This window comes from Lagenorhynchus albirostris, chromosome 16 (genome assembly GCF_949774975.1).
Source record: "Lagenorhynchus albirostris chromosome 16, mLagAlb1.1, whole genome shotgun sequence".
Classification (NCBI taxonomy): domain Eukaryota; kingdom Metazoa; phylum Chordata; class Mammalia; order Artiodactyla; family Delphinidae; genus Lagenorhynchus; species Lagenorhynchus albirostris.
In genome coordinates this window covers 74,828,223-74,854,845 of record NC_083110.1, presented here as the reverse complement: position 1 = coordinate 74,854,845, position 26,623 = coordinate 74,828,223, and the positions used below count along the sequence as shown (strand labels likewise).

The 26,623-nt window shown below is 50.9% G+C and overlaps 1 protein-coding gene across 1 annotated transcript in view; it reads right to left on the bottom strand.

Annotated features, from left to right (window-relative positions):
* BTBD16 (BTB domain containing 16) overlaps positions 1-23,371 on the bottom strand; it is a 44,417-nt gene extending 21,046 nt beyond the window's left edge. The window contains exons 1-8 of the mRNA XM_060126613.1: positions 23,354-23,371; positions 21,073-21,221; positions 14,642-14,715; positions 12,592-12,735; positions 9,195-9,284; positions 8,010-8,124; positions 3,102-3,171; positions 2,179-2,309 (exon numbers count right to left, since the gene is read on the bottom strand). Of these exons, the coding sequence (XP_059982596.1) occupies positions 2,179-2,309; positions 3,102-3,171; positions 8,010-8,124; positions 9,195-9,284; positions 12,592-12,735; positions 14,642-14,715; positions 21,073-21,221; positions 23,354-23,371 (791 nt within the window). The remainder of the gene's footprint in view (positions 1-2,178; positions 2,310-3,101; positions 3,172-8,009; positions 8,125-9,194; positions 9,285-12,591; positions 12,736-14,641; positions 14,716-21,072; positions 21,222-23,353) is intronic.
* Between the last annotated feature and the right edge of the window lie 3,252 nt (positions 23,372-26,623).

The window sequence follows — 26,623 nt, the reverse complement described above, 5'->3', positions numbered from 1 at the left end:
GAGGGCCTGGTCCCTCCGGGGCACACATGCTGACGACATGCCTGAGGGCTCACAGGCTCTTCCCTCCCTCCAGGTAGCCGGGCACTGTCTGTGAAGACAGACAGCTCCTGGGGTGAAGCCAGAGGAGCAGGACCCAGTGTCCACATCAGTCATGTCTCCCCAAACTTGTGAGTCTAGACGCCTGACACGTAATATTCTTGACCTCTTTTCCTGCCCAGCCAGCCTTTTCTAGGGCGTATCCCATCGCTAACATTCTGGTTGTGGTCAGACATTCTTTTTCCCTTCCTTGGTTAAATGTTACCGGGGTGAGACAGCTCAGGCTTTCCAAGGGAGGGACAGTGTCATGAAAAGTCTAAGGGCTGTCATGTTTATCTTTTCTTCAAGGGTTGCACAACCTTTGCTCCATGGAGGGTGGGAGAAAGCGCTTGTGGAAAAGCCATGGAGAGCAGGGCAAGATGACCCTGGGAGCCCCCGGCTCCCCCCTGGCAGGGCCTGGCATTGCTCTTGGGGCCCGAGTTCCCGAGGTCTTCTTAGATAATACAGAGATTAGAGGTCTCCCTCAACACCAGAACCCAGAACGTTGTTCTATCAACCTCATTTCCCTGTAAGTCTGAGGGCATTGCCAGCTACTGAGTCAATTCAAACCAACAGGAGAACAAATCCTTCCAGGTCTAATTCCTGAAATCGGAACGCTTTCCACCACACATGCATGAGGAAACATTTATTTCCTAATATACCATCATAATTTTTCGTAGAATTTTGTCTTCAGTTTTGTAATTCACCCAAAGGGAATACCATCTTGGTAACTTGGCAGTGGGTATCAAGAACCTTTTAAAAAGTCCCCCAAAGACACAACAACTAAATGCAATACATGTTCCTAACATGATCCTGCAATGGAGGAAAAAAGATGCTATAAAGGACAGTGTTGAGTCAATGCGTCACATTGTGTAAGGTATCACATCAATGTCAAATTTCCTGAAGTTGTTAACTGCACTGGGATTATAACAGAAGAATTCTCTTTATTAGAAAATATACATTGAAGCATTCAGGGGTAAGGGAACATGATATATGCAACTTTCCCTCAAAGGGTTAAAAAATGTGTGTTAATAGATACACACACAGATGCAAATGATAAAGCAAACAGGACAGAGATTGAACGAAGCAGGGTAAAGGGTACTGAGATATTCTTTGTACTTTTCTTGTTATCTAATTTGTTTGAAATTATTTTCAAATAAAATATTTTTTTAAATACTAATAAAAACAAAGTCCTTTTGGCTTGGTAATTTCACTTTTAGGAATTCTCTGTGGGAAAATAATATGAGATGAAAATAAATGTACGTTGAACGATGTCACGAAGGTACTATTTATATCAGTGAAACACTGGAAATAACCTAAAAGGCCAGGCACTGGCCGGAGTCTAAGGAAAGCCCTGTGGTTGCCACATGGGTAACACAGAGCAGCCGGATAGGCAGAGCCAAAGCCCCCTGGGTTAAAGATGCGACTGGAAGGGGGTAAGGAGCAGACCAAGACCCTGAGGTAGAGGTCCCTGTGCTGGTCCAGATGAGAGACCTGGAAGGTTGGCCTCCGGCTGGTGCCCACGCAGAGGCCCACAGAGATGGGTTGCACTTGTGCAGGAGGATGAAGTGGTCTCCCAGGAGCTTGAGCAGCTCGTCAAGGAACACTGGGCGGGGGGTGCAGTAAAGGGCAGGGCACCAAGAGTTGGGTTTTAGCCTTAATTGTCAGAGAGCTCATACCGGCAGTGGTATGTCTGAGTCTAGAGCTGTTCAGGGCTGGAGATAGAAACTGATTTCGGGGTGAGAGCTTTTTCCTTTTTCCCTTTTCCCTGGTTTCCAAAGTTTCCACAATGAATGTGTCTTAATATTGACAGAGTTTTAAAAAATTATTTAGGCAATTAATTAATTACCAGGTGGGTAATGAGACAGCGGGCACCCCAAGGGTCCCTACTCTGATGAAGAGCACCCCTCCCCGTGACCGAGTACAGTAGCCACGTTTGGGCTCCCCCCCCCCCCCACGAGGCCAGGCTGTCCAAGAGGGAGGGACGTTTGGGATGGAGAAGGCACTGCACACTGGGCATGTCCAGCAGGGGTGTGGACGCAGGCCCCCCTAACACCTCCCTCCCCCCATCCCAGGGGCAGCTCACCGGGAGCCAGCTCTCACCTGGGGGACCTCAGCACTTTGTGGAGCAGCTCCTGCGGGATTTTCCGGAGGTGGATCTGTGTCCCCACCAGAGGGACCAAGTTCATCTCCATCCACTTCTCGCAGGCAGTGGTGAGCGGGTCTTCTTTGTACTGCGAAGGCAAGAAAAGCGCATGGAGAAAGGAATCCCTGAACTTTCAGCGCCCTCTGCTGGAAGGCGACGATGCTACACGCGTGCTCTCGGGAAGGCCGCGCTGCAGCCCTGCTCAAAGCGCTTCTTCAAAACATAAACGGCAGCAGATAACCCACGTTATCTGAGTGTTTGCTACGCTCAAGGCACTGCACTAGGTCGATTCAAATCAATCCTCACTGCTACCCTATGAGGTCGGTTCATTATTATTCCTATTTTACCAAGGGAAAAACTGAGGCTCCAAAATTCCCGCTCTTGCCTGAGGTCACACAGCTAGGGAAATGGTTTGACCACAGGGCTTCAAGCTGAAATCTCTGAACTGAGGTCTGTGACCGATCACAGACGCCGCCGCCCCCCACCCCCGCCACCCCTTGGGTCTCAGTTTTCTCCTCTGATAATCAAGAGTGTTAGATTACATCATTTACTGCCAACCCTGACACCCTGACTGAGCCCAGGAGGCGACAAATTTCCCTCAACCCCACCAAGAATGGCCTGGAATGTTGTCTGCTGTTTTGGCAAGAAACGCTGGCTTTCCCCTCCCCACCCCCTCACCCCCCAGATTAAAGCTTTTCTACTTTTTGGAGTGTTAAGATATTCTTTGAAACATAAAATGATTTTTAAAGATTGTTCACTTGGCACTGTTAGGTTGGTGCTATCAGATTCTTTGGAGCTGGGCCTGGTGCGTGAAATCCCAGAGTCTGGGCGCTCCTGAGGGCCCCCCAGGTGCCGCGTGCCCTGTACAGGTTGCTCTCACCTTGCAGCCGGCCAGGTAGAAGTCCTTGATGGTGCTCGGCGTGAGTCCGTTCATCATCATGGTCACACACCTGCAGAGAGACAACTGCTGTTCCTGGAGGCCCCCAGGCTGCTTTTAGGGAAGTGGGCAGCCCCAGAGGTTTTACCTCAACTCCGCACCAGCAGCAGAGACCTTTCAGGGAAGGGAAGGAAAAGAGCCTTATTTTAGGCATGTGGACATTTGGCTGGAGGACAAGACCAGCAAGGCTTGTTGCAAAGAGCTCTGGGCTGAGGGAGGTGAGGCCTAAGGTCAAATCCTTCTGAAGGAAACAACGTAGCCTTGGCACCAGGGAGAAGTATTACTGTTTAGAGATTAAGCACCTAAAGGTGCCTTACTGAGTTTTAATTTTAGCCAGGGTGACCATTTGTTTGTCCCCCTGCTGGAGGTATTTTCTTCCTGTACAGACCATCGCGGAGCTGTAGAGGGGCTTCCGGTCCTGTTCCTCTCTGTACAAGAGTAGATTCAAAAAGCAAGTTTCTGATGAAAATCTCTGTCCTTTTCACGACTAGGCCTCATTTACTTGCTTCACTTACTCATCAAAGATCTATTTACTGAGCAGGTACTATGTGCCAGGCACCCTGCGAGGCCCTTGGGTTACAAAGAATAAAGCCAATGGGCCCAACACACATTAAATAAACATTTAGACATGTAACCACATTATTACAGTTGTGTTAAGGGTTAAAAAGTCAAAGAACAAGGTGCCATAGGAATGTGAAAAAGGGGGAATCTGACCTGGTGGGGGGATGATCAGAAAAGTGACATTTAAACCTTGAAGGAGGAGAACAAAGAACTGTTCAGACCAGGAATTGGGAGACCAGCATTCCAAGAAGAGGAAACAGGATGTGCAAAGGCCCTGAGGCAGGGACAGGGGCCCTACTTTGAAGGAACATCAAGGAGATCCCAGATGCAGTGCAGTGAGGGGAGTAAGACTAGGAGATGGGCTGGGGTGGGCAGGGTGTGTGGTGGGGTGGATATGCTGGGCGAGAGTTTCAGTGACTCACCTGTCACAGCTGAGACTAGTCTCCAGCACAATTTTCTTAAGACATGTTCGTGTCATCAAACAGGGCACGAGAGAAGAGCTACTGAGCTCTCATACAGAAGCAAAATCTTGAACTCATTATTACTCAATGGTTATCCTAAACTCAGTTGAGATACATGTTGCTCTTGGACAAAGGCTTAAAGGATATCTGGTAAGTCTTGCACATATTCTGAAATGTATTCTTCAATTAAGCCAGGTCAGCAGAGAGCTGGGGAGCTCATTACCACCAACACCCACACCCCTGAAGAATAGCTTTTACTCAGTTGCATTTTGAAGTGAAGACTTTGCCAATATCAAGAAAGAACATTATTAAATTTATCGTTGCTTTTACTCTGTGGATATCGTTGAGGACATTGACCATCACATCACTCAATGTCATCTGATGAAGACACCCAGGGTTCTACCTCCCAAGTCAGTTTTTGGTTTCTTTGTTTTATCTAATGTCATTGATCAGGTTTCCCTTTTCATATTAGCTGCTAGGGAGCTCACAGTCAAAAGTATGGTCCACTTGTAGAGTGTAGGTTTGGTTATGTAATTTTAGCTTCTCCAGCCTTGTTTTCCTTTCTCCTTTTTCTTTTCTTTTTGAACAATTTGTGCCCTGTTATTTTATGTATTCTTTTAAGCCACCAAAAACTTTTACTAGAACAAGGCAAGAAATACTGAATGAAAAACAATTTGGTCATGGTTAAGGCACTTTACGCCCCACCCTCCTTGGATCCTAGGATGGCCCCTTCACCATAGTGAGACTGATCATACCCATTATAAGGAATTGTCCTGAGTATTGGAAAAATCTGTGCTGGGTAAACACCAGACTCTGCTGTCATCTTTCAGGCACGCTGGCAGGTGAGATTGCTGAGTCCCGTCAATTCTAAATCTTCACCGTCCCCTGGAAGACCTGCCCCCTCCCCTCCCTTCCCACTTCCCCTGCCTAGTTCAGACCCTCCTCTCTCTCACCCGGGCATCTGCACAGGTCTCCCTGCCCACACCAGCCTCCCACGTCCCCACCGCATCCTGAAGGTCTCAGCCAAAAACACAGAGGGACTCTGGTCACTCTCCCCGCCCAAGCTTCAGGCTCTCCTCTGCTGGCAGAACCAGGTAGAACCTGCTCACATGACCTCTGAGGTCTGCATGACCTGGACTCCCGCTAACTTCCCCACCCACTTTTCCCTTCATCTTTCCACACCCCTCCCCAACTCCAGCTGCATTGGGTCTTAGTGGCCAAGCACATTCCAGTTTCTATGCTCTCCTCTGCCTGAAGTCCTCTTCTCTCTCACTCTTTGACAACTGCCATCCTTTCAGGCTCAGCTCAAGTGCCACCTCCTCTTGGAAGTCTCCCTGATTGCTTCTCCTCACATGCTCCCTCTGCTTTGAATTTCCATGACCTCCTTCTGCCTGGTACCTCTGCCTCCTCCCAACACTCTCCCCTTGAAACTAGAGACTGCCAGGAAGCAGCCCTCCCAGCATAAACCCATTCCCTGAGTGTCTCCTCTGTGCCAGCCTCTGTGGCTGTTTCTGGAAATACCTGCTATGTACAGACAAAACTCCTCTCCTCCTGCGGCTCCTGGCCTCACTGTGAGCCGAGCTCACCGATCAGCAAGGGGCAAACCAGGTGTGAAAGGGGCTGTGTGCGAGGTTCAGGTCCCATACCTCACCAGGCACAGTGTTCTTCAGGAGTGGGTTTTTGCCAGTAGAGATGCACGGGCAGAATTAGCTGGGTTTGAAGTTGGGATACAGAAATCAGTGCTCCAGGAAGCTGACACCTTCACCTGTGCTCCCCCCTTCTCACTGTGAGACTCACTGCTGGGCTTCCCAGACTGGAGGACACCAAGCAAGCCCTGGGGCCACCCAGGCCACTTGCTTCTGGGCTCAGGGAGGGTGGGAATTTCCACTTGCAGAAGTTCTAAGGGCACCAAGCAGTTGCCCACAGATGGAGTTCAGCCCTACCTGGAAGGAAATGCCCTTTCAGCCCTGTGAGCCTGGAGGGACCCAAGTGACCCTCAGGGAGGGAGGGAGGGAGGGAGGGTGTGTGTGTGTGTGTGTGTGTGTGTGTGTGTGTGCAGGCAACAACCAACAACCATGATCCCAGTTGTGCCAAAGCAGACACTGATGCATGAGTCTCACAAACAGCCCCCTGTGTAACCCGCACGCACACGCTTCATCCCCTAGAGACGGGCGGCCTCGAGTGTGCGTGATTCAGACTCAAGCAGCCATCTGGGTGATTCTGCACCGGCTGGAGGTTCAGCCCAGATGACCTTTGGGATCCCATCCAGCACCTGGATTTGTGATGCTATCAGAGTGACCCGGGGCGCGTGCACACGCGCGCACGCACGCGCGCGCGCGCACGCACGCGCACACTGAGGCTTGCGCTGCCCCGCCCCTGCCAACAGTACCATCAGCCTCTCAAAGGCAGGCGACCCAGCCCAGCTCTGTGCCAGACCCGCCCGGCTCCGCGCCTCGGATTCCAGCCCCACCACAGTTATCTGCAGAATCTCGGGCGGGGCCCATCAGCCCCAGGCAGCCTAGGTTTGCTCATCAGTGGAATGATAGGCTTGGCTCGGTACCCAGAGCCCTCCCTGCTCCGGCATTCAAGACAAGGCATGTGAAGGAGGAAGGAAATGGATCTGCCATGCTCGGTTCCACCCCAGATAAGCCAGGGCTACGGTTCCGGAAGGAAGATGGGGCTTTGAATCTGGGCCTCCCGTAGGGCAGCTGAGGCTCACAGACAGAAGGTGGCCAGATGCCCCACTCCAAGAGGGAAGCTGGCCTTCCAGGTCTGGGGCCAGAGTTATCTCCCTGCACAGCACCAGGAAACAGCCGCTCAGAAACGCATGGCATGCGCGCAGAAGCTGTGATTTAGTAGCGATTATCAGTCACAAGGTTATGCGGAGCTGAAGTCATGCGACACACAATGGAAGGGGAGTGGGGATTCTCAGGAGAACCCAGACTTTACCCCATCACCGGCAGGGTCAAGGCCAGACTGCTGGGTTCTCCCCGAGACGCTACACGCCCCGTGCCTGCCTGTGGCGGCGGGCCTCCCGTCTCTCGCAGCCAGCCGCCCACCCCACAGTCTGGCCAGGCCAACACGCTGGAGCGCCTTTTCAAGACTGGTCCCCCCGCCGCGCGCCTTCTGTGGTCACGTCCAGGCCTCTGAAAGCCTGCGGCCCTGGGTTCACGGGGCACCTGCCTCCCCAGCGAGGCTTCGAGATGCTCCCGCCTGAGGAGCTGGCCCGAGTCACTCCAGGTGCCCCCAGGAACGAGGCTCCAACTCAAAGTCATCTCTGGGGCTGAACGTGGCTGTATGGATGCTATAGAGAGTGGAAACCTGCAAGGTCCCTGGAAGACATCCTGCCCCTGCCTTTTACAGAGCATCTGCTGTCCTCTCTGGGCTAAGATGGGATGTTCGTTCACTCATTTATTCATTCATTCATTCCCTCAGATGAAGAAACTGAGGCTTAGGGTGGTGAAACAAGCCAGGCAGAGCATCCCCGCCCTAAATCTCCTCTCTGTTGAACTGCGTCAGGAGTTTGGAACTCGAAGAGCGATAAGATACCACCTCTGTGCTCAGGACGTGAGTGCAGTAAGCACACATCCCTGAAAAAGCCTAAGAGAAGGGACAGAATACTCTAGAAAAATGAATCCCATCAGTGCTTTTCCATTTGCTTCATTTGCCTTCCATCAGCATTAACGGCCGACTCAAACTTGTGTTCTATGCAAAGAAACCCCAGATGTCTCAGCCCGCGGAAGAGGCATGCTCCGTGAGCTGGGCCGGGAGGGCCCCTTTGGATCCCACCTGGGGCTGGCCCTGGCCGCGCCTTGCCACGGTTCCTTACCTTTGGAACAGGCTGTTGAACTGAAGAACGTGGGCTGCAGCCAGCACGCCCAGCACGTCGTCCATGCTCACCCTTACCTCGTGCAGGTAGAGATTCTGCAGGGCCACGGCGAAGGCTGGGGAGGCAGCATCGAGGGCCAGCCGTCAGTGTGGGGCTCTGCAGCCCCGCATCCCTCACGCACAGGCGCCCTCCCGCTGGATGAGGGTCCCTGAGCTGGGGGTCAGGGACGCATTAGACAAAACGCAACGGCTCTGACCTGGGCGCAGATGCTGCCTGGGCTCCCAGCCCCCCCAAAGGAGTTGAGGATGAAGCTAAAGAACATGGAGCTCCTGTGAAAGAATCTTCTGTGAGCCTGTCCCGAGCCTGTGCCTCAGGGGTTCTGCCCTAACTGGGGGTCTGTGGCCTGTGCCGGGAGCTGGCCACCCCAAGGTGTGCACAGTGCTGTGTGCATGAGGTGTGTTTTGTGTTCTCTGGAGATGACATCATCACAGCGGGTTTTCCCCAGAGTCTGGGATCTTCAACAAGGTAAAGGACTCCTGGGACGAGCCGGGATCAATTTGCCAGTCCGTGGACTCAGCTTATTCCGAGTTCTGCCTGATCCCCAGCAGCGCTGTAGGGCAGTCCCATGGGCTCCGAGGACAGCTGGTGCGGATAATTATTATGTGGATAATTTCCTGATGGCACGTGACAGCACGGTGCGTTCACACCTGTTAACAGGTGTGTCTAGGTGGCCGGGATGGGATGGGGAGGGGCTGAGCCCAAGGGAGGCCCCTGGGGGAAGTCTCTGCTGTCAGCAGCCAGCCAGGGAGGGGCCCTGGTGGGAAGGGGCGGGTCAGTGTTGCCTACGGACAAGGGGGGGCCTGAGGGCTTCCCTGGGCATCTGCGCCCAGAAGAGCAGCGACATCTTCCCTGGGTCTGTCTGGGTACCTGCCTCTTCCTCCCTCCTCTGCATTCCTCACCCCTCTTTACAAGGACGGGGACCTCTCTTTCGCAGAAGTCCCCCTTCTTTTACTTCCCCACATTGTGCCGGCCTCCTTCCCCTCCGCCCTGCGCTGCTCAGCTATTTTTAATAAGGAAGCACTGAACACTGTGTGCCTCCGCTTTGGGGTGTTTTGTTTGTTTTTCAAATCTGAGAGGCAGTTTGTTCAACGACACTCTCAGAATACGAGGACAGGTGCACGTTACCAGCTTCGGTGACCAGAGGGTCATTGACCTTCAAGGAAACGATCATCTTCTTTACAGGGCGTTGTTCTTTAATCTTCCCGGGCAGCTGAGCTAGAGAAGGGAACAGGACGAGGACGCACAGGTGTGACAGCCACAGTGACCCGTGCAGGTACAGCGTGAGCCCCACAACTGCTCGCGCAGCCTTGATCTTGGCATGGATCACGCTGTATTTTGTTCATTTTTGTTTGCTTGTTGGTTTAGTGGATGCATCGATGAAATGATTATTTATTTTGAAATAGTTGAAGACTCACAAGAAGTTACAAAAATAGTACAGAGAGTTCCCGTGTCCCCCTGGGCCAGCTTCCCCAACGATCTGACACAACCACTGTGACTGCAAGACCGGGACACTGATGCTCACACTGATACAGACCCCCCTCCCCCTCCTCTCCCTCCCTCCCCCCTTCCTCTCCTTAGGCTGTGAGCAGCGAGAGGGCCAGGGGTGGGCCTCCATCACCTCTGTGTCCTGAGCACCTAGCTCAGACCTGGCACCAGGCGAGAGCGCAAAAGGACCATTAGCTGAAGGATGAGTGTGGGACCAAGACGTCCTCCCAGCGGCTCCTGAGACTTTGCCCCACGGAGCTCCAAACAAAGGACCCCCGCCACAGAGGGCTTCCAGGGGGAAGCAAAGGGGCAGCCCGCATCACCGCCAGCCTCCACAATCCACTCAGAGTTACTCTGAAATGTGAGTTACGACACACGGTGCCCTCAGGTCTCCAGTGGTGTCCCGTGCCTTTGGCACGAAGCCAGAGCCCCTCCAGCAGCCCCAAGACCCTCCCACTAGTCTCCAGTTCACCAGGTCCCAAACCTGCCTCTTCGTGGTTTGTTGCCCAGGAGATTTGTGGCGCTCCCTCTCTTCCCCATCAGGGGCCCGCCTGACCCTCTGCTATGGAAGGGAGCTCCACACCACCACCTCCCCCGAAACTGGCTTTATGTTCCCTCCTGGACCAACCACCTGCCAGTACACCGAGTATCTGTTGGTTTACGATCGGCCGGGCAGGCACGCTGGATGGTGAGCCTGCCATCCCACCCCAGGCCCCGCACAGTCTTGCACACACTGGTGCTCAATAAGTATTGGCCGAATCGATGGATGAATGGATTCCATGGCCAGTGAGCTCAGGGTTTCAGGGCACGCAAGTGACATGAGTCAGGAGCCCAAAGTATGTCACAATTTGCAGCTACAAAGAATGCAGAAAAAAGAGAACAAAGGTCCACTTCCCTCAGGCAAACAAGGCCGTGGAGCCTTCCCTCGCCACGTTCTCGGCACCTGGCTCTGTTCAGCTCGCATTCGGCCAGTGTTTATTGAGCACCTACTAAGTGCCAGGCCCTGTTCCTGGCTCTGGCTCACTTTCCTCCCTGGATCTCTGCACAGCCTCCCCTCTGCCCGCTCCATCCTGTCACTCACCCCCACGGGGGGCAGCAAACAAGAGGATGCTGGCAAGTGCCTGACACGTAGCGTGTGTTCACGGGGCACCGTTAGGATCATCATGTATCACACGATTTCTCATGCTTTATCATCACTTCAGGCGGGCTCGTCTGTCCCCCACTCCCCGACATTAAGTTCCTAGCACAATGCCTGGCACAAGTTAAGTACTGAACGTCTCTTGAAGGGAGGAAGGAACCTTATTGGCTAGGTCAGAGTACGTGGAAGACAGTTTCTGTAAGTAAAACTTCACAATCTGATAGGAAAGTGATTATCTGATCATACGCTTCTGAGGCGCCCCCAAACCAAAGTGGTTTGTTTTTAGTAAAAGAGGGTCGTCTGCTTTTGGATCCTCCTAGAGCATAAACACACGCTGCTATGGTACAGCTGATCCTGGGCTCTGGGTGGAATGAACATGAACGTGAGCGGCTAGGACAGCCCCGTGTGGCCAGCACAGGGCTGCTCCAGGGGAGCTGTGTCTCCTCAGCCCACCACTCCAGGGCTTGGTCAGAAACTTCCTCTGCTGCTAACTCCAGGAGAACGATGCTCACGTTCTCAGGAACAGAAAAGCAGTAACTGTGAGATGCGTATAGAGACCATCATCGAAGGCACGTGAAGGGCTGGGACCGTACCCACTGAAAGCCTTGGAGACACGAGTCCCAGGGTCTGACGCAGTTGGTGGTGCTTGCAGGGGAGACCCCGGGACGCTGACAGCCCAGGCACTGAGGTTTCACTCCTGCACGTGACCTGATGTCCCCCAGCCGGGCCCAGCCTCTAGCAGGGGGCTTGGATTACAGCAGCTGTTTTAGTAGGGCCAAATCTAAGTGGGACCATTCTAGACTTACTAAAAACATGACAACTCCATTCTTCCCTTCCATATTCTCTGGATTTTCATTGTACTCACTGTCTGAACCCCAGTGGCCTTCCACTGGTTGCCCAGGAAGGGCTGTGATCTGGGCACAGGGGCCATGGGAGAAAGAGCTCGGGCCCACGTTTGAAGACACTGGGACAAAGGCTCAGGAAGATCGTAAGTGTGAAGCTGTTACAGTTCTATGGGGACGCCACGGCCTGCTCTTGGCTCCCAGCTTGGCCGGGAAGGGCTGAGTCAGAGGCTTTGTGGCCGGGAAGATGCCGGCAGGCAGCCAGGCTCCGTCTCCCGACCGGGGGCTCCGGCAGCCCGTCTGGCTCCAGAATGCCAGGGCTTTACTGCCATGTCCTGGAAATGCAATCCCAGCCCGACTGGCATGCTGGCTGCCTGGGAGACCTTGAATTTTCCACGGCACCTGCCTATGAGCTGTCCGGAGGCGACGCCAACCATATTACCTGAGAAGAAGCTGGCAAGGCTGCAGGAGAGGAACTTATGGGCCAGATAAGGGGCAGCTGGGGATTATTAGGATTCAAGAAAGAGAAAAAGAAAGACGTGACCTAAGTACTTTCGGGTATGAGGTGGCGTTAAGAAAAGAGAAAGAAAAGGAAAAGAAAAAATGAAATTGATGTACACTTGTAAACCTCCAACCGGCACTTAGAGCCAAACAAGCCACAGATGTGAGAACTATGCCTTCTTTCTAGAAAGCCCATCAGAAGCCTCAACACAACCCACTTTCTCTTCTCAAAGAAGTAGGGAGGGCCTCCCTCATAGCTGGTGGACAAGAATGGGTTATTATGAGAACAAAACTGACATTTACTGACTACTCACTATGTGCCAGGCGTTGTTCTAGAACTTCACACCTGTTACCTCCTCCACAATGAAACACAATAAGAACCATTATCCCATTTTAGAGCCGAGGAGACTGAGGTTAATCCTGTAATGAGATCACACCATGAGCCTTGGTCTTAACTGCCAGAGTGACCGTGGTCTCCAAACAGATAACCGAACGCCAAGCTGGGGCCTCTCTAACCAGAGAGCCCTTGGGGGTCCTGCTCTGGGTGAGAACATACCTTGCAGAAGCTTCTCCAGCTCCTTCTCAGGGTTTGCGTTGCCCCGGGCCAGGGCCATCATGTAAAGCTTGGTCAGGGTCTCGGACTGAAAAAGCTGGGGCTGATGGAGTTCCCACCTGAAGCCAAGGCATTCGAGAATCACACCTGAGGAGAGGAAAGGATGCTGAGCGAACATTTTAACGACCCCCCGACCTGAAGATGCTTTCACTCTTTCTCCCACGTACTCTCTGTCCATCCCGTTATCGAGCAAACGAGCGGGCAGGCGGCTTCGCTAGGAACGAAGTTCCAGCCACGGGGAGCTTCCTGGCTCCCAAGCGGATACGATGGGCACAAGGTAACTTAGAAAGCGGTAAACGTCCACCAGAGCTGCCGACCAACAGAGGCACACAAGCTGCCCTCCAACTTGGGGGCTGGAAAAAGCTTCGTGGGGCAGGGACGCTGGCTGCGACACTCTTGGAGGGGGCCTCACCTTGCCTCCCCCGTTGCAGTGTTTCTTAGCCTTGGCGCTGTTCATATCTGGAGCCAGATAATTCTCTGTGGAGGGGTCTGTCCTGTGCTGTAGGACGTTTAGGAGCATCCCTGGCCTCCACCCACTGGATGCCAGTATCACCCGCCCCACCCAGGAGTTGTGACAACCCAAACTGTCTCCAGACATTGCCAAATGTCCTCTGGGGAGCAAAACTGCTACCTGGGCTGCTAGTGTCTAATTATTACCCACCTGAATGTCATAGAAAAAACCCCGTCACCAGGGAGCAGGGTTCTCATCAGCATTGCTTTTCTCGAGGGAATGGAGATCATCAGAAAGCCCAGCTCACAGGCATGAAATGGGATTACAGTGCAAGGAGGGCTCCTTGCAAACTGTAAAGGATTTATGCTGGGGAGTCTCACCCGGGGGGGCATAGATGATAAGAAAAAAAGAAGGGACTTGAATAGGAAGGTAGATGGAGGATCCAGGTGAGACATGAGAGGCTATGGGCAAGGGGGGCTTCTGCAGGCTGGACCCCTGAATTAGCACAGAGCTGGGAGGAAGGGAGCCATGCCCGGGGTGATTCCTCCCGAACCCTAAATCCCAGCGCTGGACAGAACCTTGAGGTTCACTAGCCCCATCTACGTATTTCTTGGCTTTGCTATTATTTTGACCGCATGACTTTGGGTACCTGTTTCCTCTCCTGTTATTATTATTGTTATTCACCCACTTTATGATATTGTTTGGTGCTGGGAGTTGAGAACCTGGGTTTTCATCTCAAATCTCCGGTCACCTCGGGTGACAGTCTGGCTATGCCGGATTAAAAGGAATCTTGCCCCGTAATGGTGATTTTAAGCAAGGGCAGAATTGCGGATAAAGTGTGTCCCCTGCGCCCCCTTCCGCTTTCAGGATGGCAGTGCAGGGCAGACATCACAACCAATCTGGAACTCTTTCCCCTGAGCCCGGAGGCAGCCTCACACTACTGCTCACCCCCTGCTCCCACCATCAACCAGAGCTGACGCGTGAGAAGAAATCGATTAGCCTCTGCCGGGGAAGAGGCTGGCTCTGACCCCAGACAGCCACACCGTGGGGTGGGGTTTATCCAAAAAAGCACCATCAAGAAGCTGACCTGTCCAGGCTCCTCGTGGGGCTCAGTGAGCCTTTCCCAGCTGGACGGACCCGGTCTGACTCCTCACCCTACCTCAGATAAGTCTTCTTGGATGAGTGCAGATGTGGACATCCAAGTCACGACTGATCAAAGCCTAGAGGGACACAGAACAGCTGCCCCGGGCCTGATAGGCTTCTGCTTAGTCTTCCAATCCAACCTATTGATTAACATCGGCAGGTCTGTATTTATCATGGCCATTAGCATATGAAAATGTGTTTGCCAAGCGGTTTCATTCATTGTGCATTTGGGAAATATTTACAGTCACACCTATTACACGAGGGACACTGTGCAGTGGGCAGGAACAGAACTCACAGACTGGTGACCAGGCCTCTGGTCTGGTTTTCCTTCCATAGAGACCGTAAGCTACCCCTGAGGTCAGCAACACTCTGACGAATCCATTGGTGACATGAACTCACCTGCCTCCACGCTTCGGATGGCCTTGTTTTTCAAAGTCTCAGGGAAGTTTTCCTGAATTTGTGAAATGTATAACCTCAAGAAAAAATACAAACAAAAAATCCAGGCGTTAATATTGACATTTTTTTTTTCTTCATCTGCAACATGTATGATTCCAGTGTAAGCATCCCTAAAGCATAAATGAATCAGTCTTATCATATCTCTCCCTTTGGGACAGTTTCCTCAGGTCACTATGTGTCTGCCAATTTGACAAACTGTAAGCTCTGTCTGATGACCGGCTCAGAACATTAATTCCTGTTTTCAGTTTGCGGGTAGATCTTGCCAAGGAGGTATTTGAGGCTACATCTGGCTGCCTAAATGACACCTCTTTGGGTGAGTGTCTAAAACAGTGCCTAGCATATAGTAGGTACTCAATACATAACTGCTGGAGAAAGGGAGAGAGAGTCCTGGCATGTCTGGAAAGTTAACTCAGCAAAACTTCTGGTTAGGGTCATGCATGCCCCAGTCTCAGTGTGCCCACAGTCTAAACACAGAATCTACTCTGAGGGAGTTTCCTGGGGGTCTAGTGGCTAGGAGTCTGGGCTTTCACTGCCGTGGCCCTGGGTTGAATCCCTGGTCAGGGAACTGAGATCCTGCAAGCCCTGCAGTGTGGCAAAAAAAAAAAAAGAACCTACCCTGAACTGAGCCCCAATCCTCTGCCAGGAAATGGCATCACGAGCCTCCAGTTGCCCAGGCCAGCATCCTGAATGCTGCCTCACCTGATCGCTTGCCCAGATCTAATGAAATGCCTTTTGAATGCAGCCATCTCTCCTTGGGTGAATCCTTGCCCTCACTGCTGTCACCTTCATCCAAGCCACCATTTCCTGCCCCCTGTCACTGCCAGTCTCCGGGCCTCCATGTCGTCCCCTCTGATGCACACCTCACACTGCAGCCTGAGGAGCCACCTGAAATGCAAATCTGGTCTTGCCTCTCCCCTGCGGAGAATCCTTCCTTGTCTCCCCAGTGCTCCTGGGGGAAAGCCAACCTCCTTCACACGGCTAGCAGGCTTCTGCCTGTCTCTGCAGTCTCACCCCTCTACACTCCCTGCTCCAGCCCTTTTCAACAGCCTGAACCATCACCTCTGGCTTCCAATCTCTTGGACACGCACCTCCCTCACCTTTTCACTGGATGACCTCCTACGCATCCTTCCAGCTAAGCTTAGTTGTTGTTTCCTCTGGGGAGGCTGGGCTGGCGGCCCTCCCCAGCCCACCCTGGGATTGCCCCTGTTAAAACTCCTTCCCCAGCGTCTTCTGGTCGCCTGTTTCCTCACGGGCCCTCTGCACCAGGCTCTGCACCCCACAGAGTCGGCGTTTGTTTACCCCGGCAGCCCTAGCACAGCCATCATGCAAGTGCTCGATAAATATCACTGCTTGGATGATGACAAAGATAAGACGCTTTTCCATAAACACTATATTCACCCTGCTAAGCAAGGAACCGAAACAAAACTGGAGTCACATGTTCACAGCTTGAAGACAGTCATCCCAAGAAAGCCAACCAGCCAGGGGACACTGGACCACACCAGCCCCTGTCACATTTGCCATGCTGTTTTCCAGTGATGCCAGAAATCCTTATGGGCCAGAGCGTATGCAGGAGGGCTTGGGTCGGAGAGCCTGTGTCCAGAATAATATTGACCACATGCTGCCCTTTCCGAGCAGAGATGGTGATTACAAGTGACTCAGCTTCAGGAAGGCTGTGGGCGCTTGAGTTGTTTATCCCACAGGAGCAGTGGACCTGACCCAAGCCAGACTCAATCCCCCTGGTGGCTTGGGTCACACATCTGGGCAGAGCCGGCTAAGGTCAGGAGTTCAGACTGTGACCTTAAAATGGAACGACAGACTCTGTCCCGCTGGGGCAACAGCCATGACCTCAACTACCCTCACAAACCTCACTGTCATCAGTTGGGCCAGGAGATGCCGGGCGACAAAAGTAACCACATTGCCTCCTCCTGGTGTATTGGCTGCTTGCCAAGATATACCATGTATCCTGTGGACTCTGTAGCTCCCAAAGCGGAGGCTCATTTCAGGACCATTGGAAAAGCTAATGGAACACATGGCATCTGGGAGCTGTCCTCTTCACCCTGTGGGACCAAGTGGCCTGGGATAAAGTGGGGATGCTGGGAACATGCCGTTAGTCTGGGGCTCACTACCTTGATGGGGAAACAGAGGGTAAAAGGGAAAGTCCATAAGTTTCTCATGGACATATGGACTTCCTGCAGCAGACCATCGAAACAAAGGGCTTTCGACTTGATACCTTCAACATGCAAAGCTCCAGTGTGGCTTACCGGGAAGAGTCATGCAGACCTTGGGCCTGCCTCTGGGTCTTGGTTCTTTCCTCTGTAGGAGGGAAATGAGGACCACGTGGAAGTCACTGGGGGAGTAAAAGAGCTAATGCTCGGGATGCCTGGCATTGAGCAGACACTCTGTTCTCCTATCAGCTCTACACCGTGGATCATGGGTCTCCGGTCCCAGCTCTCCTGAAACTGCTCTCTGATAAAAATCTAGGGGTCCCTTCTTTGCATCCTTGCCTCTTAGCATGACCTCCTTCCAACCTCAGAGTGGACTTGGCACTGCCCTCAGAATGGGAAAAAACATGAGGCAGGGTCACCTTTTCCTAGGGCCCAAGCCCCCTAGATCAGCGGTCCCCAACCTTTTTGGCACCAGGGACAGGTTTCGTGGAAGACAATTTTTCCATGGACCAGGGCTGGGGGGATGGTTTCAGGATGATCCAAGTGCATTACATTTATTGTGCACTTTATTTCTATTATTATTACATTCTAATATATAATGAAATAATTATACAATCCACCATAATGCAGAATCAGTGGGAGCCCTGAGCCTGTTTTCCTGCAACTAGATGGTTCCACCTGGGGGTGATGGGAGACAGTGACACCTGAAGTGTGTGGCTTGTGTCCAGTCTACTCTGTAAGATGCAGCTTGTCACTTGCTGCTCACTGATGGGGTTTTGATGTGTCTGCAAGCCATTGATTTGTTATGGTCTCGGTGCAGTCAAACGTCTCTGCTAATGATGATCTGTATTTGCAGCCGCTCCCCAGCGCTAGCATCACCGCCTCAGCTCCACCTCAGATCATCAGGCATTAGATTCTCATAAGGAGCGCGCAACCTAGATCCCTCGCATGCGCAGTTCACAGCAGGGTTCGCGCTCCTATGAGAATCTAATGCCGCCGCTGATCTGACAGCAGGCGGAAACCAGGCGGTAATGTGAGCCACGGGGAGCGGCTGTAAATACAGATGGAGCTTCGCTCACTCACCCGCAGCTCACCTCCTGCTGTGCAGCCCGGGGTCCTAACAGGCCAAGGACCGGTGGCCCGGGGGGTGGGGACCTCTGCCCTAGAGCCTCCTTCCTCAGCCACACTCCTCCATCCTGGATCTTTGGGTTCATATGTTAGCTGTGTCCACACGTACCAGAGAACTCCAGGGACACTGAATGACACATGTTAATTGGGTATTTATTTGCCAGATACCGTTCTAAGCTCTCAATGAATTATGTCATATAATTCTCATGGCAACTCTGTAAGACAGCATCCCCAGTTTGCAGATAAAGAAACTAAGGCACGAAAAGGTTAGGTTGTTTGCAAGGTGGTTAGCATTTCCTCATCTCTCAGGCCCCTTCTCCCCGTACTCCACACCCCAGTCCCAGTGGAAGGAAGCATGACGAAGACCAGGAACCTTAGGTTCCTGTATAGCATCTCCGAGTTCTGGAGCCAAAAGCTCACGGCATCATGGAGACCCACAGACACAACCAGAAGTACTGGCTAGCTGGGCAGAACCTGGGGCATTGACATATGAGAAGCACAATTACATATCTGAAATAAATGGGAAGCTCAGAGCTAGTTAACTCAGCTTTCCACGGCCAGTGACGCTTTACAGAACTAGTAAAATATAGATGGGTCCAGCTCCCATCAAAGTCAACAGCGCTCCCAAGTGGAAGAAGCAACAATAACAGCGTCAACGGCAAGAACAGGTTTGCTGGTTGGGCAGCCAGAGAGCTACGGGGAAGGTGCCCGTGTGTGTGTTGCAGGTACAATTCCAGACACCCCCACCCCTACCATCGACCTTGTTAGCTGACAAGTCTGAAAGTACAGAAGGGTTACCAGGAATAAGCCCTTTATTTTATTACGTAAATTAAATAAAACTTTTGTTATGCTTTCCAAGTTTATGTTTCTCACAATCACATGGAATAAATCCCCATTGTGAAAATAAAGAAAATAAAATTTTGTGTTTATTAAAGAAAATCAGCTCCTCCCGCACTGTAGTAGACTGCATCCATGGCCCCAATTACACACCCTTGTCCTGCAGGACTCCAGAGTTTCTCCCAAGAGAGCTGGTGTGTATTTCCTGCCCCTTGACTTTGACTTTGGCCATGTGACTTGCCTTGGCCGAGTGGACATAGTGAGCAACTGGGTCCGCCCTCTTGCCCTCTGCCGGCACCAAGACAAGGACATGCCCAGGCTAGCCCGCTGTCTCAGGAAGAGGACAAGAGGCCTGTGGAGCACCAAACTGCCCAGATGAGCTGAGCCTGGGTCGGCTGATGGCTGATACACGAGTGATCGGCCGTCCTGAGCGCCTACCTGCCCTCAGCCTGCCTCCCGACCCCCAGCTTCCCAGCATCACCAAGGAGAGAGGCAGATCTGCAAAGCTTCTCCTGGGAAGAGAGCACCCAGACCAGTCCCTGCATCTGCTGTGTTTGAGGCAAGATGTTTTGATTTGGAGAAAGTGCTAAGAGGCAGAGTGACATATGGAGTCATTGGCTGGCAGAGCACAGGGCTGACACTCCCCCGAATGGAACCACCAGGATCAATAACTAAGACTGCTGCTTAGGCTAGAAAGATAATAGCTGTGTTTACTGAGCACCTACTATTTGCCAGGAACAGCACTAATCATTTTTAATGTACTGTCTGATTGAAGGTCACTCTTCAGGGGAGATGCTATTGTCACCATTTCACAGATGAGGAAACTGAGGCTCAGAGAGATTAAGCCACTGGCTGAAGGTCACAGAACTAGTAAATGGAGGAGAAGGAATTCCAACCCTGTCAAATAGACTACGTTTAATGGCCCAAAAGCCCAGCACCAATGGCCATCACCCCTCAGGCCACCACCCCCAGCCTAGCTCAGCGAAGACGTCTGCCCCTGCAAGCCCAGCCTCCCTCCTCAGGTTTCTGGATCAGTTTGCCTATATTCCCAGGCCCAGCTCCTGCGCCTGCTTGCCCAGCCTGGCCCTGATGCCAAGGAGCACAACGAACTCTAAGACTTCTTCAGGGCTCTAACCAAACAAAATATAAAATAAGTTCAAAGTTGTTTAAGGCTATGAGTAACCAATGCCAAAAACTGCAACTCACAGCACTCAATTTTTTCTAAGCGGGGGTCATCAGAGAATTTAGAGACCAAACCCAGATGGGCTTTGGTTTATTCCCACGTGTGTGGTATAGTCATCTGTGGGGTGGGAGGCAACCGAGCAGGGCTGGCCGGTGGGCCTGGAAAGGGAAGATGTGGCTCCTCGCTCAGCAAACATGGAGCCAGGAGCTCTTCCGTGCCAGGTGCTGCCCAGGGCACAGCCCACACTCAGGGAGATGCTCAGGCAGGTCAGACGGAGTGCTCATAAGGCAGACATGCCAGTGCATGGAGGCAGAAGCATCCAGGCAGATCCAAAAGGCCAGGGCCTGGTGGGGCAGTGGTTGGGAGTCCGCCTGCCGATGCAGGGGACGCGGGTTCGTGCCCTGGTCCGGGAAGATCCCACATGCCGCGGAGCGGCTGGGCCCGTGAGCCATGGCCGCTGAGCCTGCGCGTCCGGAGCCTGTGCTCTGCAACGGGAGAGGCCGCAGCAGTGAGAGGCCCGTGTACCGCAAAAAAAAAAAAAAAAAAAAAAGAGGGCAAAAGGCCAGGGAAGTGAAGTGTTCCTTCTGCAACGAGATCCAGCTCTGTGTCCCCAGGAGAGGCAAATAAAAACTCATAACCCGAAAAAGTGATGCTCTAAGCCAGCAGCTCGGAACACTTTGCGGGTGAGCAGAAGCCTGCTTCTCCCCTTGCTGGGTGGACATGCGCATTCGTGGGAGGGGTTCAAACTCTGAGCCGGGCCATCTCACTTTGTTTGTCAACAAATCAGTTGATAAACTTAGAATCCTGTTAGGGTCCAAAGTTCCCAGTACAAAGGAAAATCTAGAAAAAAAATTCTCAATCTCTCTGGACTTTAATCACCACCCACAGACATTCTCAGAGGAAGCTGTCACCCTGATCCTGTCCATCCCTAAGGGATGGTCCCAAAGGCAGCCTTCCTTGCAAATACCCAGGACAGCCCACCTGCCCAATCAGAGTTGCCCAACCATGGGGCACTTCCCAGAAGGGTGGCTCACCCCGCCATGGGCCTTTGGTCTTCCTACCTGTCTGGGTTCTTCAGAACTTCATCAAAGTCTACGTTGACAGCCTTGCACATCTGGGAAAGCGCCAGCAGGTCCCCCAAAAAAGGCTCTCTGAGGAAACGCCACCGGCTGGTTGAGCCAACGATCCGGCGTTCCAGCTGGGGTTTGTGCTGCTTGGAAAGAAAGAACGTCTTTTTTTAACGACACATAAATACCAGGTTTTCCAAATTGTACAGCAGAAAGGAAATCAAGACAAATTTTAAAAGGCTAGTTAATTTTCAAAGATGGCCAATATTTTTCCAGAGCTGTCTTCTCAAGACAAATATATTGTACTCAGGAGACTGAGGACTTCAAGCCACAAAGTAATTTGGAATTTAGCACCTGGGACAGGAGGTGCCAGAGGTGAAATGTCAGGGAGAAAGATATCAAACTGAGGAGATCTGGGGCAGGGACTGTTTTTTTTTAAATTGCGGTAAAATATACAAAACATAAAACTCACCATTTAATCCATTTTGTAGGTACAATTAGTAGCACTTAGTACATTCACAGTGTTGTACAACCATTACAACTATCTAGTTCAGAACCTTTGCATTACTCCAAAAGGAAACCGTCGACTCATTAAGCCATCACTCCCAATTTCCCCCTTCCCCACTTCCTGGAAACCACTCATCTGCCTTCTGTCTCTATGGATTTGCCTATTCTGGAAATTTCATGTAAATGGAATCCTACAATAGTGGCCTTTTAAGTCTGGCTTCTTTCACTTTGCATGTTTTCAAGGTTCATCCACGTTGTAGCCTGTGTCAGAATTTCATTCCTTTTTAGGGCTGAATGACATTCCATTGTGGGGAGAGACCACCTTTTGTTTATCCATTCACCAGCTGATAGCTATTGGGGTTGTTACAACCTTTTGGCTACTGTGAAGAGTGCTGCTATGAATATTCGTGTATGAGTTTCTGTTTGAACACCTGTTTTCAGTTCTTTTGGTATAAACCCAGGACTGGAACAGGTGGGCCACTGGGTGGGGACTTTTCCTTAGACATTTTCTTAAGGTCCTGGGCTTCAGCAATTTCCTTAAGGGAGCGGTACAAAACCCAGCATGGATGTAAACCTCAGATGTGGTGGCTCAAGGAAACCTACCCAGGACAAGTGCACCATGAGGGACCCATAGGAATGGGTGAAACGGATCCTAAGCCACACCAGGCACCAACAGGGTGGTGGGGAGACCACAGGCCATGGAATGGAGGATCTGAGTTCAAATCTTGTTTTTGCCACTGACTGGTTGTGTGACCTTGGGCAAAAAATTTACTCTTTTGAGCCTCTTGGACCTCATATATAAAATGGGAATAATGACGACGATAATGAGGATGAATATGAGGATGAGGATGAGGATGAGGATGAGGATGTGGATGCGGATGAGGATGAGGATGTGGATGAGGATGAGGATGAGGATGAGGATGAGGATGAGGATGTGGATGAGGATGCGGATGAGGATGAGGATGAGGATGAGGATGTGGATGTGGATGAGGATGAGGATGAGGTTGAGGATGAGGATGTGGATGAGGATGTGGATGAGGATGAGGATGTGGATGTGGATGAGGATGAGGATGAGGATGAGGATGTGGATGAGGATGAGGATGTGGATGAGGATGTGGATGAGGATGAGGATGAGGATGAGGATGAGGATGAGGATGAGGATGTGGATGTGGATGAGGATGAGGATGAGGATGAGGATGAGGATGAGGATGTGGATGTGGATGAGGATGAGGATGAGGATGAGGATGAGGATGAGGATGTGGATGTGGATGTGGATGTGGATGAGGATGAGGATGAGGATGAGGATGAGGATGAGGATGAGGATGAGGATGAGGATGTGGATGTGGATGAGGATGAGGATGAGGATGAGGATGTGGATGTGGATGTGGATGTGGATGTGGATGTGGATGAGGATGAGGATGAGGATGAGGATGAGGATGAGGATGTGGATGTGGATGAGGATAAGGATGCTGTTGAAATGATAAAATAAAGTTTGGGAACTATGCTTTAGTATAGTGCCTGGAATATGGTGGGTGATTGAAAACTGTAGAATCTGAACCTAGATACAGCCCTGCTGAAGTGTGACACAAAAATGATGGGCTCTGACAGCAGGCCTCCAACACACTCTTCCCAGCTGAGTCAGCCAATAAAGCTTGAGGTCCTCAGGGGTGCTGGACCCATCCCCTTGTGGAAACCCAGCAATGCAACTGTCACCAGGTGCTTCTGTTCCTCACCATTGCCTGCCCTCTTGTGAAACTGATCTACTTACCGGATTCAGCATTTTCATGAAGGACCATGGAGATTACACAAAGGGAAGAAGCACCTGGAAGATGAAAGAGGTAAATTTTAAATTTCAAAAAATTTCCAAAGGGTCTTTTCAAAATATTATGGAGGGGATTGGACCAAAGAATCTATATTTTGCCACAAAAGTAATAATGAGTAAGCCTCAAGTGTCGGTTATTTATCAAATTAAGTGAAAAATCTAACTTTTGAAAGCACATTAGTAGAAAGACGATTCTCTGCTCTTGTGCTGGGAAAAGTGTCTCAGATCAAGCAAAATAGGAGATAATCCACGATCCTCTGATTCTCCACCCTTTACCAAGGTGATGGGGACCAAAGGAGGCCTATGAGTAGGCTGACCATGTAATTTGTCATTCAGACCAGGAGGCTAAAAGGGGTGATATTAATAATTAGGCCTAGACAGCTAGTGTCGACCAGGGCTGTCCTGGAGCACAGTGGACTCATCTCACCTTAGTTTTGAGGGACATGAAAGGGGCTGAGTGGCAGAACTTCCCAGCTGTCTCTGATCATTTTTAGGGTAGTTTGGTTGCAAGCAACAGAAAGTAACTCTGTTAATGATATGGCAAAAAAAAAATCTGGGGGTTAAGGGAGGCTGGGATTTGTTGAAAGGATGGTAAGGGAAAGAGGGAACTCAGAATCAAAGGGAAAACGGAGACTCTTTTTGGGGACGGCCAGGAAGCAGCTCCAGGGATACGGTGCAAGCACCAGTGTCCACCTGGGTCAGACGCTGCGTCTAGGCTGCCTCTAGCAGTTCCCCGTCTCACCCCCCCACCCACCCGCCCCAATCAGTCTTGGGCGGTCCTGCTCCACTGAAATTCTCAGCAAAAGAACACAACTGGCTTGGCTTAGGTCTCAGGCGGGCAGACAGCTTGACTAACTCTCCCAACGAGACTGCAGTGGGGACTGGGTGGTTCCCCAGAACAAGCCTGGGGAGAAGGGTAGTGGCCGAGCAGGCAAAACCAGCAGGAACTAGGTCACCTCGTGACCAAGCACCCCACCTGACTCTGTGCATCACTCCCCAGATAGCATTTCGCCTGCACTATAGCCGTGGTGCTGAGAAGGGGCTCACTTGTCCATTTAACAAGTATATTCTGTGCAGCTGCCATATGCAAGGAAAGTGTTGTTTTTGGGATACGGCAGTGAGCAAAGTGGACAGGATCTCTGCCTCGTGGAACTTCTATTCCACCTGGGCAGACAGGCTTTTCTTTTCCTTTTAATTACCTTAGATTTCTTACATTGCCAAAGTGATACAGGTTCATGGCAACAAGTGAGCTAATACAAAGACAAGTAAAGAAAAATTTAACAAGAGCCACATAATATTTCATACTGTGGATATATCATAATTTATTAGACTATTCACCTGTTGATGATCATTCAGTTTGTTTCCTGTGTTTTTACTCCCAAAAACAATGCTGCAATAAACATACATACATATATGCATGTGTGTATATGTATATATATATATTTTTTAAATTTTATTTATTTATTTTTGGCTGCATTGGGTCTTCGTTGCTGCACGCGGGCTTTCTCTAGTTGCGGTGAGCGGGGGCTACTCTTCATTGCGGTGCGCGAGCTTCTCGTTGCGTTGTCTTCTCTTGTTGTGGAGCACGGGCCCTAGGCACGTGGGCTTCAGTAGTTGTGGCACTTGGGCTCAGTAGTTGTGGCTTGCGGGCTTAGCTGCTCTGCGGCATGTGGGATCCTCCCGGACCAGGGGTTGAACCCGTGTCCCCTGCATTGGTAGGCAGCTCCTTAACCACTGAGCCACCAGGGAAGCCATATATATATATATGTTTTTAAACACAGGTATTTATATCTATAGCTGTTAACTATATCTCTATCCATCTATCTATCTATCATCTATCTTTCTATATCTATATATATCTTTGTGTGTTATTGCTTTTACTTCTAAGAAACAGATCCTTCAAAGTGGGATTATGCTAAAGAAGACAGGTATCTTTAATTGATGATGCCAACTCACTTTCCCAAAAGTTATAGTAATTTGCATTCCCATCCAATTTGTAAGTGCTTTTCCCCCACACCATCTCCAGTACTCGGTATTATCAATATTTATTTTTGCCAATCTGGTGGGTGATAGTTTCAGATTGTTATTTTAATTTGAACTCCCCTGGCCACTATTAAGATTCGTTTATATATGTATCAGCCTTATAACTTTTTATTCCTGAGAAGTGCCTAATCATAGGCTTTCCTCATTTTGCCACTGGATTGATATAGTTTCCTTAGCATTTCTCGAAGCTCTCTGTATACTACAGACATTAATCTTTTGTCTACCTTCCATATTGCAAAAATTTTCTCCAGTGTATCACTTGTCTTTTCACTTTGTGAATATTATACAAAGTATTTAATTAGGTATGGAAAATATGTCAATTACATATGTATGCCTATACGTATATCTCTCTGTATGTATATGTACATATCTATCCTTTGACTATCCCTAACTTAAAAACTGGATATCAAATTGATGTATTTCCTTTATGGCTGGGTTTCCATCTTGCATAAGGAGGTTTTTCCTACCCCCAGGTAACACATATATGCTTCTCTGATCCATTTTCCACGCAGGCGTCAGAAAGACCCTCAACTCCGCAATGTCAAATCTTTCACCAGCTTCCACAGTCCTTACTATAAACTCCTGAACCCTCAGTGGAGCCACTTTGAGGTTAGAGTTACATTCTAAAGCAAGCCTGGTCAGCACAGAATGAACCACAGCCAGACAGAAGTTTCCCCATACCTAAGCAGAACTCAGCATCGGCTTAAGAGGGGGAGGCTGGGGTTTGCACTGAGGTACCCAAGCTCCGGCTTGGTATCCCAGAGCCTTTTTAGCTGATCTTGAAATCCAGGGCTATCTCAATGGCCTGGACATGTTATTTTTCCTTTTTTCATCACACCAGGCAAAATGTCCTTTAAAGGGTTTTGAGGGTTGGCTCCTGGGTCACTCTGATTGGCATGAGTTACTTAAGATGGTACCTCAGCTCCCAGACCCCTCCTGCCTCCCAGCCCAGAACTCCCGAAGCCCCTCTCTGCCAACTGACCATATGGAATCAAGTCCAAGCAGTGCCCTACGGATGCCCTCTGTGTCTCTAACGTGGATGAAAGTACCAGCCATACTTACTACTTTGAAGCCCCCTTGCCCACCGCAAGTGTGCTTACAGGGGGAGCTAGTGGAACGAAGGCACTCTCATTACATCGGTCTCTGAATTACAGGAGAGCTGAGAGCCATTCG